The sequence below is a fragment of the Dama dama genome, chromosome 24 (genome assembly GCF_033118175.1).
Source record: "Dama dama isolate Ldn47 chromosome 24, ASM3311817v1, whole genome shotgun sequence".
NCBI classification, from domain to species: Eukaryota; Metazoa; Chordata; class Mammalia; order Artiodactyla; family Cervidae; genus Dama; species Dama dama.
The window spans coordinates 49,649,805-49,666,617 of record NC_083704.1 but is presented as its reverse complement, the minus strand read 5'-3'; the positions used below and the strand labels follow the sequence as shown (position 1 = coordinate 49,666,617).

Below are 16,813 nucleotides of genomic sequence, written 5' to 3'. Positions count from 1 at the left end.
ATCTTGTAATAACATGGCACTGCAGTAATGTATAGGCTAAAGTCATGCAAAAAATATTCGTCTCATTCCCAAACACTGAACTTGATAATTACATAGGAGCTTGGATACTAAGGACCCAGACATAAAGGAGTGGGTTAAAAAGCATAATTACGGCTCAGAAATAGCATGTGCCAGAGGACATTTCAGGCCAGGTCCTACTCAATCAACAACAACAAAAAACAGCACGCAAAATCAAACGGTAGGCTGCTTCTCTCTCTCTCTCCTCCCTCCTCTCCATCCATCCCCCTCCTCTCTTCTTTTCCCTCCTATTTAGGGAAATAAATTATGAAAAGAATCATGCCCCATAACGATAATTTAGAAACAAACTTGAGATGAAAACTGGTAATAAAATAAGGTCCTTAGTTCTGGAATATTAGGATTAACAGCCCAAAGATCTTCTCTCAGGTCCTAAAACTTTACAGGACACTATTTGACATCTATACTTCAGAGGAAAGACCCAAATTTCCATGCCTTATAGGCTGTATAATTGAAGTACACTATTATTTTATCCTTAATATGGTAAGGGTGAGGACGCATTGATGAAAGACTCAAACCATTACTGACCAATGACTCTTAAGTGTGAAGACAACAAGACCATGGCCTGGAAGGTGCCCAAGGTTCATCACAAACAGGGCAAGAGTGACCCAGCAGTCTCATATCAGAAGCCATTTTATCATTAATAAAAAACACTGGTTTCAAACTTGCTTCGTGTTGACAGTTCTCATATTTTACTCTCCCTACAGAATACATAGCAGTTCCCTACCATCCTGTGCATCAGATAAAAACAGTTCACTTGCTGGGCAGGGTCAGCCTCTCCCTTTCCTCCTGAGCAAGTGACCAGCTTCCTACCGAGAACTCTCCCCAAGGATGCTCTGTCTCTAATCCCATGTCCACATGGATTCATCTCTACCCTGGTGCTTCCCTTGCCAGGAGCAACTCCTCCCCATAAAACCAGATCTTCTATCCTCCATCACAGCCAGGCTCAAAAGTACCCCATTAATACAGCTCCCACAACTGGAAGTATCCTGCAGAGTAAAGAAAACTAGAAGTGGAGTTAGACGGCTTGGGTCACTTGGTCAAATTTAAGTCACTTGATCGCTGTTCAACTACCAGCAGTTATTCGACTTCCCCGATTCTGTGCAAATGGCATCATCAGGCTGGGCGGCTGGATATCAAGAAAGGTGCTCTAGGTGCTTGAGTTCAGCCTGTGGCTCCTGATTCCTTTTTACAGCCCTGGAATGTCTGGAACCAGGTTCAGACTCTCTCTGTGCTCAGTAAACCCTGCTGACCAACTGTCTCGCTTATCACTGTGTTCCCTGTGCTGACGGCTTGTGTCCACTCCCACCCTCACTCCGGCACCAGCCCCTCGTTACACCTCCTCTGGTCACAACTGCAGCCAAAAGCCACCCCAGACCTTATCATTCAGTTAATGCTTACAGTACCCGAATTTGTAAGGTTATCTATATATATACAGAGAGCAAGTGTTTGGTGACCCAAGGATTCCCACCTTCAGGGGGTGAGGGTTGCTGATTTCCTTTAGTAGCTCAGTGTGTCCCAACTGCTAACCTGTCAGTTAGATCCCATCAGCTTTTGGTGTCGCTCCTCTGGGATTCTGATGTGTAGGTCACTGGGCTGGCCCTCCAGTTGGTATTTGGTGAAGGTGAAGAAGAATCTCAAAAGTTCATGTCAAAGACAGCTGGGTTTAGAAACTGCTGCTGCAATTAATATAACTATTTTAAACTTCAAGACACACATAAATTGCTTTTGAGAATTAAGCCTAAGACAGCCAGAAACATTACAGAGAACCAGAAATTCCTTTAATTTTCCACTCTGATTTGTGATCTTCCTTATCTATGAGACTACAGGACACAGCATTAAGACTTGTGGAAGTTCCAAGCTGGGAATAACTTCGAAAATACACTTTTCACTGTATGTTCTCGGTATGCTACTGCTGAAGAATAATCGGGAAAGAATCCTTTCTTCCTCTTTTCCAAGTTTTCTCACTTCTCCAGGGATGCCTCTGTGAAGGGTTGGGAAGCTTACAAGCTGTAAAGATCTTGGCAGTGTTGAGTATAAAAACCAGCATGAGCATATTCTGACTATTTCCCTGAATAAGTGTGTGGTTTTTGTTTGGTTTGCTTCAGAAACCCTTTCTTTGATTTTACCTTTCAGCAATGTAAAAGATCTGAGAAATATCTTATCATCCTGGCAAATTATTAGAAGAATACTGCTTTCAATGGAGAATGAGCCCTCTGCTATCCCAGAACTTTTCTTTGCATTCTCTGAGTTTGGAAAGAAGATAAAATGCTTATAAAAACAAACAAATAAAGGAATGAACAAAAAGCAGTAGAAGGTAGACCCAAGACTACTTCAGAGGGTTCAAGGTAAGGAGAATAATTGCCTACAAATCAATCAACAGGTTAAGCAAAGCAGGAGAAAAGATGTTGTGCTGTTTCCTTGATTCCTATCTGAATTCCCAGAGTTCCACAGAACATTCCAAAAGTAATTTGGCTTTTGAGCACAGTGCACAGGGACCAACGTTTTTCAACAGAATTTCATAAGGAGATAGGGTAATTTTGGACCCTGCTCTCAGCAGAAGCTGAAAAATGGTTGTTGCTAGAAGGACAGAACTGGGCTTTTTAATGACCACTCATCTGAAAAACTACCCCAGAGGCCAAAAACTGCCTACCCTAACCCCACTGAGAATCATGGTGGATTTGCCCAAGAAAATTCCTGCTCATAAAACTTTGCAGAACAGATCTGTTAAAACAAACCTGTAATTATGAACAGAATAAGAATCTCACTTAAATAATCTTGCAGCTATAACACCAACTGATTCAGTAACCCCCAAACTTGGTCAAACACAACTGACAAGATTTGAGTCCCCTAGACGTAATTACTGAGCATGCTTGACTGACCACCAAACTATGTAAGATGCTAAAGAAAAAAGAAAAAGAAAAGGACAGTCGATTTCAATGTAAGCAATTTAAAATATTCAACAATGATTTTCAATATGAAACTGGTAGTCAAAAGGGAGAACTTTTATCAAGTGTAATTTTTGACCAAATTCCAGAAATGGAAGTAAAGTGACAGAATGAGCCCACGGTCACGTATATGTGGTGACCTGGTGAAGGAATGTGAAATGCCTGATATTTAGCCAACACCTAGCTCCTTCCGCTCTGGATAAATTAAGAACCAAGGGTGAGAAGGATGCTCTGTGAACTCTTGTGGCTGTACCTGCATCCTTACAGACTATTTCCGTGCTCAGTGGAGTTATTATTAAACTAAAGCATCACACATCACTCTAAAATTTTCCTCAGAGAGAAACTGTAGCTTTCTACTTCCTCAGTTCTCTAGGTCTGGGTCAGAACATTAATATTTGTTGGACAGCATGTTTTTAAAGTGGGAAGATATTTCAAAAATCAAATATTCTGGTTTGTTTCAAAGAATATGTTCTCAGCTAAAGTCTGATGCTTTCTTCCTGTGGGGGTGATCCACAGTTGGCCACAATTCACCAAAGTTTCCACCAGCTAACAATAAAAAATTATGTCCCATTCTAAAGAAACAAAAGAAAAATTACACTAAAGTTGTGCATTTCCTTTCCAGTCCCCAAAGACAATCTGAACAACTGGCTCAACATGCCAAATTAAGCCATGAGAATTTATCCATATCTAATAAGGATTAGCAAATGTTACAACAATGATCATGACTTTGACATAATTTATACTTCAACTTCTAAGGCGCTGGGTTCAGCATGGTCTCATTCCAGCCCTGATAGAGGAGGATATGCAGACTAGTCCTGCAGTGTCCTCCGAGAATCCCAATCATATTTATAACAAGCAGGAGGGTTCGTCACTTGATAAAAGAAGGTTTCTTTACATATAAATAGTATGTTTAGAACCAGAACATGATAACTGAGCTTAAAGAACTAACTACCCAGGGAAGATTCAGGCATCTTTTTCCCTTCAAGCCCAAGATAATTGTTTTGGAAGCAGAAAACCTGGTGATGGAACCCGCCATGCCTCTTGTCAGAGCTGGGTGACCACCTGCAACTTGAAAAACGTTGGAAACATTTCTAAGTTACATATTTGGAGGGAGGAAGATTAAGACTTCTGCACTTTGGGCTAGCCAGCTCTGACTGGGTCTACTCCATTCCATTTCTCATCCATACTTGCCAAAAGCACAAAGAGGCAACTGGGACATTTGCTCATAGTATCTGCTATTAAGATAAATCAGTAACACTGTTGTCTTTGGTTCATAAAATATAATCCCCCAGAGATGGCTCTTACTCATCCAAAATATCAGCTTTTTGTTTCTGTGCCTCACCAAGGATTGCATCACTAGAAAGCTCAGAAATACAGAGGCTCTCCCTGGAAGCCCGACCACATTTCAAGATGCCTCAGAAGACCCTGGCCCCAGCAGACCTCCCCGGAGCCTGGACAAGCAAGACCAGGGCTGGGAGGTCTGGATACATTTTCCTGGAAGGAAGATGTCTGAACCCACACTGAACTGGGTTCTTTCAAGGCAATGTTTGCACCTTCTGCACTATTTATTTTTCTGCAAGGATAAATCATGGTCTGGCTCCCAGAAAAGCAAAAGACAGTGGCCTATTTATGAGCATTGTCACTCAAGTTCTTTCTTCTTTGGTCAAGGGAATAAGTCATGCGGAGTGGGTCTCTGTCAATGCACTGTCACCAGAGACTGTTTCAGACCATCATTCCTCAAAGCACAGTGCTACCCTGTGGGGAAGAAAAACATAGCCCTGTCTTTGCACCTCAGAACTGAGATCAACATCCTGCACATTTGTACAGCCCTCAAGGTTTTTAAAGACCATACCCCAAAGAAAATGCTTTGTGATAAGGCTTCTCTGTGAGTTAGATAGCAAATTACATACCCATTTCACAGGAAAGCAAGTTGACCTCCTCACCATCATACAACTAGTAATGAAGATGACTCACGATCACACAAGTCAAATGAGCAAAATTCAGAGCCTTCCTTCTTCCCTATCATCCTTGAAACCTTGAATTCTTAAACATCCCCTGGTGGGAAATATGGCAACTGCATGACAGTGGAAAACAAATGGTTCAAAGTGTTACCCTAAAGGCAGATTCGCTCACCAACTCCGACGAGGTTTCCCCATTCGCATAGCAAGGATCATGATGGTACCACCTCTTTGAGCTTTTGTGAGGATTGTAATGAAACAACAAAAGTGTAATGCTGTGCCTAGAATATCATTTCTTCAAGAAATAATAGCTGCATCAATATCTTACTGAACAATATATCTCCTCTACCCAGCTGCAGGCTCCATCAAAGTAAATACTGTGACTTGCTTGGGCATCTTCAAGTCACTGGTGCAGATCAAGCACTCAGTGTATTCTAGGTATGAATGCGCTGGAATAGTTTCTGACTTTCAAAACTGCAAAGAACTAAGACGTCTGTTCGTTTCATCCCTTCACCTCACAGATGGGGAAGCTGAGGTGTGAGAGAGAAACGAAAGGAGCTGCCTAAGGTTTCTTAGTGTGTTGGGGGTCAGAGCAGGGCTGGAACTCTGACCCTCAAGTCCATTCTCAGAAGGATCACCTTCTATCACCTGCCAGGACTTTCCTGGTAAGGTGGGTTCCCTCATTTTGTTTACAGATTAAAGAATCAACATCATACTTTCTAGACAGCTGCTAGAGTCAGACATCTTAGAGAATATTGGGCCCCCACACCCAAGAAGACTGACAACAGAAACTCTGCCTGCCTGCCTTGTGACCCACACGCCTGCTTCATACCCTAGCAGCCAAAGAGGCTTTGGCACACCAAAGGCAGCCCATAATAGTAGGGTTTCTGGGTGACTTCTGAGCTGGGTTTATGATTCCAGGAGTGCTAGGCAATGAGAGAAAGAAAATAAACCAGCTTCGAGATGATCAGTTAATCAGATATTTCTGGGGTGTAAGAACCACTCTGGACTGAGACCTTCTGAGACATCACTGTTGACCAGTCAATCATCATTGTTTTCTGAAATGGATCACCTCTCTGTCCAACCTGAAACTGTAACTTCCTTGCAAGATTTCATTGTCAAACTGTTGCAAAGATCATCTCAATAAAGATTTGCTGGCTGTGTCCAATGGGCATTTCCCAATGGCTACATCAGGGTAGAGATAAGGGATTAGTATTGTGGTTGTTGTATGCTCATTTTAAAAAAATTAATCTCATCTAAACACTGGTGTTGTGGGGTTCTGGCTCCCCCACCTTGTCAACTCAGCAACTGCACTTGGGATCTGACTTGAGAAGAACAGATTCCAACTCTCCAGGCTGCACTTGGTCCCCATTGACCACTCCCTCCCCAGCAGTGCTCCACCTTCCAGCAAGTCTTTGCCCACCTGGCCCTTTCTCAAGGAGGCATCCTGGGGATGCCCTATTCAAAAGCACCCCAGACACCTCACAGAACATCAGAACAAACATCAGAACATCATCTTCATTTTTCTTCATAGCATTTGTTGCCATTTAACATGCTATAGATTCAATGTCTTTATTTTGTTTCTTATTTGTGCCCTCCACTAGAATACAAGCTTCCTCCAGGGCAGGGATTTTGGGGCTGTTCTCTATGGTATCCTCAGTGCCCCCAACAGTATCTGGCACATAGCTGATGCTCAATAAAGAGTTGTTGAATGAACTGCCCATTTTTTTCCCTCATAACTATTCCCCTAAAGTCATAAAAGTCTTCCTCTGCCTCTTGTTCTCTAAGTTTATCTATCACTTGTACTAGAATAGTGTACTAGAATATTCTTTCCCAAATCTATGACTGGCATGTTAGAGACAAACTTAAACAGTTGACATTGTGTAAAAAATTTTAAATGTCAACTACTTTGCTGATGAGAGCTATTGTTTAATTTTTAAAAATCTTTAGAATACCCATGACTTCAGTATTTCAACTTTGGGGCATTAATCTTAAGGAAAATAACATGAAAAAAAAAAGATTCATGGATTGAAATATTCACCAAGTGTGATTATAATAGTGAAAAACTAGAAACGATTGAGATCCTAACAATAGGAGAATGATAAAATTAATTATGGCAATGACGGAAATCATAGAACCAAGATATATGTGTTTGAAGGCTTTTAAGGACATGGGAAAATGCACACAACATTAAACATTTATAAAGCTAGAAAACCTCTATTATGTAGTATGTCATGTCTTTGTTCAAATATGCATGTAGACAATGGAATGTAGGAAACTATAAATCTTAATGACAGTTATTTCTGAGTGGTGGGATTATGGGTGATCTTAGTTTTTTATTTACATTTTTCTAAGTTTCTACAGTGAGCATATATTATCTTTACAATAAAACATTTATTTATGTGTTTTAAACTTTGAAAAGGATCATTTACATTATAGGGATAGTAACAAAATTAAATCCTTATGATTTCTTATTAATAATATAGTGCTACATAAAAAAAAAAAAAACAAACACAGTAAATATGAGGGATTCTGGAACTTTTACCTCTGCATGTTTTAGAGAATAAAAGAAAAGAAAGTGACATTTCCCCAAAAGAATACGGAATTAAGAGTGAAGAGAAACTACTGGAAGTTTTAAATGCTGAGTTTAATGATTGTCTTTCTGTAATCAGGAGAAAGGAAAGTGAAAATCCTTTTCCTATTAAATTATTACTTGAAAAAGCAAAAAAAAAAAAAATTCTGAAGTCAGGAAATGGTAAACTCAGTCCATGCAACAATGCTGATCAATGACAAAATCAGTCTAATTTAAACACAGTTATTCAAGGGGTAGTATGAAGCAAAAAGGGGGCCAGGGGAAGGACTTTTCTTTCATTTTGAAACTCAGCATCAGGAAGACACAAGGGGCAGGAAGTCAGATCTTTTTTCAATTCATGTGAGATGATAAGGTGAAGACAACCTAAAAGGACTTTTAATTATATGATGAGAGGAAGGAAAGAAGGGAGAGACAAAAAGAGATCAGGTGAAGCCTGATTTTATATGTTAAATGATAGAGAAGAAACCAGAAAACTAAAGGAGAAAAAGGCTTTCAAGCAGAAATCTTGAGCATGAAACACAAAGGCTCCAAGAGGCAAATGTCAACAATTTGTGTGGGAAAGCAGAGAATGCAACACACTTGATCAAGCCTGCAGCCCCCTCTCCCTCAGTACCGGGTAAGCCTGATGATGCAGGACGAGATAAGTCCCTCTCTCCAGCCAGCACATGTGACCCCAGGGTCAAGGCAGGAGCTGGCTGGGGCAGCGGGAGGTGCTGGGAGTGGTGCTCAGCGTCACAGAATAAAGCCTGTATTTTATGCTCCTTTTCAGCCCCAGGTCAGGGGGGCTATGACTGAAGAGGTATCACACCAAGTTGGGGACATCTGCTGGGAAGACCACAGAAGTCTTGGAATGAGACCCCTCACAAACTGTGGCATCTTTGTCCAGTTCCTAGACCATAGTTTCCTTATCTCCAAAATGGAATTTATAACACCTGGTTTTCAGAGTTGTTGTGAGAATTAAATGAGATACTATGTTTAGAATTCCTAACCTAGTTTCAGGTATACAATAAGAGCTCAAAATCTGTTAGCTCCTCCTACTCTAAAATGTGAACAACAACAAAAAACTATCACAATGAAGAAAAATGCTGCACACATTACACCCACACTAGATTCCTCTTAAAGCAACACCAGCCTAAGACACCCCCAAATCTATATAGCACAACCACTGGATCCCTCCCTCCCCAAAACACAATGGCTCCCCAGTGGCTGACATCTTGGAAAATTTCCCCATATATACTCTCTGCTTTGGTGGGAGATCTGAATGTTCTTGAAGGCAGTAATGAACAGGTTAAAGTTGAGGGGATTTCAAACATGTCTAATCCAATAAGAGGGTTGGTAAAACATGCGTTATCACTTAAAGAATAAATGTTTAAAAATAGAGCACAGATGTGAAATTTGAATAAAAAAAAAAAGAAAAAGCAAGTGAGAGATCTTCTTGGCATTTGTATGCTCTTCGCTGTTTTGGTCACCTTCAGCTAAGCCTGTTATTCTGATGTACTCTGCCAACAGCTAGATACTACAGCGGTGCTTCAGATCACTGAAAGAAAGCTGGCAAATCACTCTAAAACTTACAAGTCAGACCCATCTCTCCCTTTCTGTATTTCTAAAAGTGGGGGAGTGAAGGGGTAAAGTCAGCCTGTTCAAGTTTTTCTACTTAAAAGGTATATTCCAAAAGCAAAGAATAAGCTTTTCTAAGACTAGATAGTTGGATACTTGATACTTGGATACCTGAAAACATAAAGTATCATTGGTGGACAGGCATTTGTCACAAAAGCTAGGCTATGAATTGCCATCATAAAATTCACAGGAACTCCTACTTCTGCGTGAAGTCATTTCCTGCTCCCTCAAGCAAGCAAAGATTTTTAAACATTGGTAATGCTTCTGCACCAAAAACAAACAAAAAAAAAAACCCAGCAATGTGCTCTGTCATGTTTTATGAGCTAATATCTGCCTTAAAGGTGACAGAGATGACAAAAACCCAAGGCTCAAGGACAAAGTCAGTATCAACGTCTCCTTCTATAGCCCAGTAGGGCTCCACACCGTACCTCCATGAATGTTTAGGGAAGAGAACTAAAATGGTTTTTAAAACATGGCTTCCTTCAAATGTGAGACTGAGAAAGTGGTCCATCAGAGTCAGCCTCACGGTTTTGGAAGGTGCATTTCTAGCAAAGATTAGAGAAATGTATGGCCTCCATGGTCTTTGAGTGCTAGTTTGTGATGCAACCAGCAAACCAAATGCATTCCCTGAGTACTGGGGTTGAGGCACCAGCTGCCTAGAGTAAAACATGTCACCAGGCTGAGAGCAGACCAGTGTCCTAACCAATCAATGGGCCACCAAGAGTGAGGTGTTTTCAGTAATGCCAAGAACTTCAAGTTTTACCTCTGTGAGAATGCCCTGCCCTTGGCCTGCTGAGGAGAGAAGGAGTATTTCTTTTTTTTTTTTTAAAGGGGTTCTCCAGAACAAACTGTAAAGACACTTGGCACTGAAGTCAATGATAAATAGGGATGTGGCTAGATTCTACCAGTGGGACATGAACAGCTTAACCCAAAGTGAGTCTACAGTAAAAACCAATGCATTTGCATTTCAGCAATTTGATCTAGGGCAAGTCTGTGATGCATTACAATGCTGGGATCACATCAAGCTTCCTGGCACCTGTCCAACCACAACATGAGGCCATGGGAACCCCACTGCATGGAGTTCCTTCACTGCTGTTCAGTTGTGCTCACCTCCCAAACCATAAAGCGTAATTAAAAGTCATCTGCATACCATGTAATGGAAGTGTAAATGGGAAGCACAACCACATGCTGCCCCCAGCAGAGAGAGAAAGAAATGCCTGGTGAACCATTCCACTCGGGTGCTTCTTGTTTTTCTTGATAGGACACTTCTACCTGTGGCAAGATCCAATTTTGGCTGGAATCTCATCCTTAGACCCAGCTTTCCTGAACACTTTCTGTGGCAGCATCTTCCTTCTCCCACTCGTGGAGTGGCTAATTGTCTGGCTAATTCTTGGAGACAATCCTGTGATGGCCCAGACACTACAGAGGAGAGGTAGGCCCTATCGAAATCGGTTATACTGTGTAGACCTGCACAGGGTCCAGAATGTTAACCTGGATACAGGACTTCTCTTCTCTGCAAGCTCTGGAGGGCAACATAGAGAATCAGTGGACTAGTCTCCTGGTTCTAGTACCTTCCTGCTCCCAGATGACCAGTGTGTTTCCTGGTAACCAAAAGCATTGCCCAGAATTAGTAGGAAAGAAAACCAAGTACAATTTATCTCTGATCACAAAAGTATTCTAACTGGCTCCAAGAAATAAGCTGGTTCTAATTTTAACTGAACAATAGTATCTGGCCCTCATTTTAAAAAAGGCATTTTCATCAAGGATGTGCATTTCACTACTTCAGCACACAAGGGAACATTTGGGAATAAGGCTTAGGGGGTAAGACTTAGTTTTAAGCTTTCTTCAAAAACCCTTTAGCAGCAGGAAAATCCAATGATTTCAGAATTAATTATTTTGATGTCAGTTCTTTCTTCAAGGGTGGAGGAAAAGAGTTGGGGGGATTGGATCCAAGACACAAAAGAAGGAAAGATTGTAAATTTTAATAGTATTTTTAGAACTAGCATCCTTAGAGGAAGAACAAAAATACTAAATAAAAATAAAAAACCTTAATGAATTCCTAGTTGAATCCCTCTCCCCAAATGGCAAAAATCTGGAAGGCAGATTTTTTTTTTTAGGAGAGGTGGAGTAAACTGTCAGAGGTGTGTACTTGCAAAGAAATGGAATTGGGAAGAATACAAAAGTCAGATAGACTTATATGTCTACTACCAAACTATGATTAATCCCTTATATCTTTCTGTAAGCAACAAGTTACAGACAGTTAATTTGTACTGCTCTCACCTATATAAAGGTGTCCAGCCTAGAATCAACTCAAGTGTCACAACTCAAAGAGTGTCATAAAGATTCTTTCGTGGTTAAACATAGCTGGAATTTCTGAACTCATTTCATATCACCTTCTCTGGCTCTTTTGAAAGGTGTTTAATGGGAGTTTAGGTATTCCTGGGCAAATTAATTTATAAGAGGCTCAGATGTTTTCCAGAAAGAAATGGAGGGACTCCTTTCATAACGGCAAGTCATCTCTGCCATATCTAGAAACTCAGTGGCATTTAATTTAAGAAAGAAAGAAAAAAAAAAAAAACCTCCAAAACTGGAAGGGACCTGAAGGGTTCAATATAGACAGTCTTGCAAAAATTCAAGTGTGGTAAAAGTCATCTCTGCAGTGTCTTGCAACATGGCAAGAAAGAACACAGCACCAATTCTGTGGTCATCTTTCAGCAAACAGGTCTCCATGTCTTTTTACCAACTCTGATAGTGGCTTCCTGGAATATTACAGGCAGAATTATGAGGCTCAATTTTGTCTAAAGTCATGATTAATCAAGGAAGTCTCTTCTTTTAATAAGCTGCTCTGGCAATTCATTCATTTATACAGTCAACAAACATTCGCTGAATGCCTACCAGCAAATGTTAGTAACTGCAAGTGGTCAGGAAAAAAAAAAAAAAAGTCATGAGGTCACATTCACAGTCCTCATAGAGTTCATTAACTAGCAGGACAGATAGTTTCTATCCAAGTAATCACTAAAACAAATGCAAAACTGCATCTGTTCCAGTGCAATTAAATGATGTACATGTGCTACAAGAGTGCCAAATTGGGGATTTGACCCAATTGAGAAAGTCCCATCAGGCCTCCTTGAAAAGGTGATGTTGGACTGAGACTGAATTGAACCAGTAGGTGTTAACTAGGTGAGGAAAAGAAGAAAATGTGTTCCAGGCAGAGGGAATTGCATGTACAAGGCAGATAGCATGTTGTTTTGAATTTGTCTTTATCCCACCAGCAAGGGAAGCCAGGGAAGAATTTTCAGCAGTGAGAGCTAGAGCATGATGAGCATATCGTGGGATGTACCTTTAGAATATTCATTGGAAGGACTGATGCTAAAGCTGAAACTCCAGTACTTTGGCCACCTGATGTGAAGAACTGACCCCTTGGAAAAGACCCTGATCCTGGGAAAGATTGAAGGCAGGAGGAGAAGGGGATGACCGGGGACGAGATGGTTGGATGGCATCACCAACTCGATGGACATGAGCATGTAATGCATTGGGTAGTTGGTTGCTTATGAGGAAAAAGTGAGATAATGTTTGTAAACTATGTGTACAGAAAACACTTGGTATAGACCTGGCTTGTGGAAATCATACAATTATTCACACAAAACAATATTTATTTGGTGCCCACTATGTGCATGGCAAAGTGAAACAGTTAGGGGATTGATGAATGAGCTACTCATGTTCAGTCACTGAGACTGCCATGGGCAGAGTCCTACATGGGACGAGCTCAAAAGGCAGCCTGAACAGGGTAATACCTCTCATGTGCCCACCTGCCTCAAAATCCCCAGACCCATGATCTTTCCCTCCCATTGGCCTGGGTATCTCAGATCAATTATGCAGGTGATGACAAGTGAAACCTGGGACTCACTGTCCCTGGGATGTCCTCTATGACTGATATCTATGAGGGATGCAAACAAATTTAGTAAGTGCTGTGGGCCTGTTCAGTGCAGGTTGGGAACTGGGGTCTACAACTCCTAACACATCTGCTCACCACTCCCCAAGTGCTTGGGTTTTAGGGGTATGGAGACCAGGAAGGCTTTAGTGCCAACAATTGTCTGCTCTATCTCCCATGGTTCAACAGTATGTTCTCAATGAGCTGTGACTCCAAGGTATGTGAAAAACAACAAAGATGAAATAAAAATCAAACTATCTCTGAGGGCTGGTAGTGATAAAATCTATTAGTAGTAGCAGTGGTTGTAATGGGAGCTCACACGTTTGGAACATTTGTCTACCAGGCATGTGCAAATCACTTTATATATATTATACCTCACAAACAACCCTCTGAATCACGTATTAGCTCAATTTACAGATGAGGAAACTGAAGCTCAGGGAGGTTCAGTATTTTGCTCATGATCACCCAACTAACAAGTGCTGGAATGAAAATTTAACGTATGCAGTGAAACTCCGGATGCCAAATGCAAAATCCACTTAAGGCTGTGTGGCAAAAATGTCTGTTCAAGCATCATGGTGTGTGCAGCTATGAAGCCTGAGCAGCACACCCAACCTCTCTGGACCTCTGGCTCCTTCTCTGTAAAAGCATCAGCTCTTCCTCTTTGGTGGGAGTTGATGAGTTAATGTATATAAAGCCCTTTGACCCACACCTGGCACATGATGGGAGTTTAAAAGTACTAGCAGTCATTATGTGATCAAACATCCTAAGCCTAAGAGCTCTAGGCAGAACTATTCTTTATGAATGGCTGGCTGGAGACCATTCTCAAATGGGTTTCTGGCATCTACTTTAGGTATACAAAGATAAAAGGACCTCAGAATTTCTGGAATATCCATCTGCTTGCAACTCTGAATTGCCTCCTAAACATGGTGGGGTATATGTGGACTCAGACGGGCTATATAAAACCTGAGCTCTATCACTTACAAGCTCTGTATGTTGGGCTGGTTGTTCTGTACTCTGAGTCTCAGTTACGGACCCCAGGAAGAGCAGGTAATCTTGACATATCACAGGGCTGCTGTGAGGACCGTGGGACAGAGTAAGTCCCCCAGGGACACTGGATTCCCTTCCTGGCACAAAGTAGACTCTCAATAAAAACGGCATGCTTTTATAAGCCAATGACTATTATTTTCAGACTCATTATCATCTGCAACAAGGATACATAAATTGACATTCTTTCTTGCTCTGTGGCCAGTAGGGTGTGGGGAAGAATTTCAAACCTAAGTCAGGGAAAGAAGCCCATCCTCCTCCTTTGCTGCTTCGTTTTCCACAACAGTCCTTCAGACCCTGCTTTTAGCCCATGCAGGAGCCTAACTGTGCATGGCTGGGGTTTCCCAAACGTGCCCCATGATACCCAAAACCAAGCCTGTTGTGAATAATGCAGGCTTTGTACAGTTTACCAGGAGCAGATTGAAGGGCTACACTCAATCCTTCCTGGAATCCAGGAGTGCATTTTCATGATGCTGAGAAAGAAAAAAAACAAAAAACAGCCTTAAAAAAATTCTTTACTGGGAAGAGTATAGAGAGATTTGGGGAGGAAAGTATCTAAGAGACAAAAAGACAAATGTAATTCAAGGAGCCTGATGGTAAGCCCTCTGCCAATCTTGTCTTTACAGCAGTGCAGCCTGTTTCAGAAAAGCTGCACCTATAAGGTGACCATCAATACTAGAACCATTGGCAAATACATAATACATGCAATTGCACTACAAATCAAGATATAGTGCTCTCATCTATGGTTCTAGACTCTATGGCCAATGAATACTGGAAATCATCAGAAGAGCTGAAGGTCAAGATGTGATGTAGCTCTTATGCACCCCCAACCCCAATGGTGGGGGCGAGTGTCTCCTCAGCAGCTGACTGACCTGAGACCTTTGGATCATGTACACATCGTAGCTGGACCTGTGGTACTTGGCCGTAATATCTGGGCTGTAGCTAGCATCACAAGTGCGTGGTATGTTCGAGGTCAGGGGCTGTTTCTTAGGTCTATAAACCTGTGGGAGAAAGCTACAATGGTTATGTGAAGGAGGGGAGGATGCAGGGTGCACAGGGAAGGAACTAGGAGAAAGTAAAGAAGGAGCCCCAACTTGACTTTCTGTGGCCAAGTGGGTGGAAAAACTAGTATAGAAGGGGCAGAGCCCCAAACAAAGTGGTCAGATGTAAGTGGCCCCTAACTCCTGGGATCAGCACTAGCATGGCATGCTGCTCTGTGGAATGACCCCAACACCCACCAGTGACTGGGACCCTCCCTCTGCAGCAGAGGGTACCCAGGCGTGGCGGTGCTTGTTTACTCGCTCCCTTAGTAAGGCAGCCCCGTGAAAATCAGACTCTGGTTCAGGGCCAAAGGATGCCTTTTCCTTCCTGGGGAGGGAAAGGGTTGGCCCAACTGTGACAGGAGGGAGCTTATCTTCTCAGGCATTCAGAGAGCTTCAGAGCCACGGGTGGCCCCAGCTAAGCTGTGATAGCCACCTTGTGAGACCACAGACCACTGAACCATTCTCTGCTGAGTGCGTTTCATAATGAATCTGCAATCTAACTGACTATTTGTAACCGTTGATTCCAAAAGCGCTCAGGTTATATATACATGGAGGAGAAACCATGTCTGAAGATTTCAGAGATGATTTTACAATATGCTTTAGGTATAAATACTTCCATTTAAGCCGATTCCAGGAAGCCACACAAAAGACACACAGTGGCCTAGATGAGGGAAAAATAGGATAATATGGCAAATGAATATTTAAAAAAGTATTTGACTAAATAATGGCTAGAGAGGTCTCCAAGCATAGCCTGGCTATCTCCAAGCCTAGGGGCTGGGAGATGGTTCTTGGCCAGAAAGTTTGGGTAGAAATCATTGAAGAATCAAAGTTGGAAGTATGGTGAAAAAGAAATCAAAAGAACTAGATAATGGGAGTCATTATTGAGCCCAGAAAGTGAGCAAGACAGAAGGTAACAAGTTCTATGGGAAAGAAGGTGCCTAGAATTTAATTAGTACTTTCTAGGATTTAGTCAGAAGTCATACAAAGTCCACTGGAAGGAAGACAGCTGAGAGGTATTTCTGGGGAGAAGATGTGAATACAAAAGAAAGGAAAACAGCACTGGCTAAGAGCCACACAAGCCCAGGCACATGCACAAAAACAGGAAAGCAGTAAAATGTTCCAGAGACAACTTGGACTATTTTTCTCCTACCTGGTTTCACCTGCTTGAGCACGCAGGATGGACATGGCAAAACAAAGAGTAACTAAACCCAGAGAAAGCACTCCAAACTCACAACCCAGCCAAACACACCAGTCATGTAAAAGGCCCCACCTGCTGCTTTAACTGATGCACTAGTCGATCTTTTTCCCGCTTGAGGGCCATGACTTCTTCTTGTGTCTTTTTCTTTTTGGAGGCAGACAGTTCCAGCAAGGCAATGTTCGCATCTTTTTCACTGATTGCCGCAAGAAGTGCTTCCTGTCTGGTAAAATAAAGATATTGTGATGATTTTTATAAAGTGAAAAAAATCAGCATTTATAGTTGAAGTGAGCCATGACATGTTGTCTCAAGGGAAGGAATTATGGATAGTGATTAAAAACAACTGCTTCCTTGATTCTCAGAAGAATGAACAAAGTAGTTTGTATCAGAATCCCTGAGACCCACACAC

The 16,813-nt window shown here is 41.7% G+C and overlaps 1 protein-coding gene across 1 annotated transcript in view; it reads right to left on the bottom strand.

Annotated features, from left to right (window-relative positions):
- Nucleotides 1-16,813, bottom strand: part of ERC2 (ELKS/RAB6-interacting/CAST family member 2) — a 988,080-nt gene that overhangs the window by 209,441 nt on the left and 761,826 nt on the right. The window contains exon 14 of the mRNA XM_061129191.1: nt 16,480-16,627. Within this exon, the coding sequence (XP_060985174.1) occupies nt 16,480-16,627 (148 nt within the window). The remainder of the gene's footprint in view (nt 1-16,479; nt 16,628-16,813) is intronic.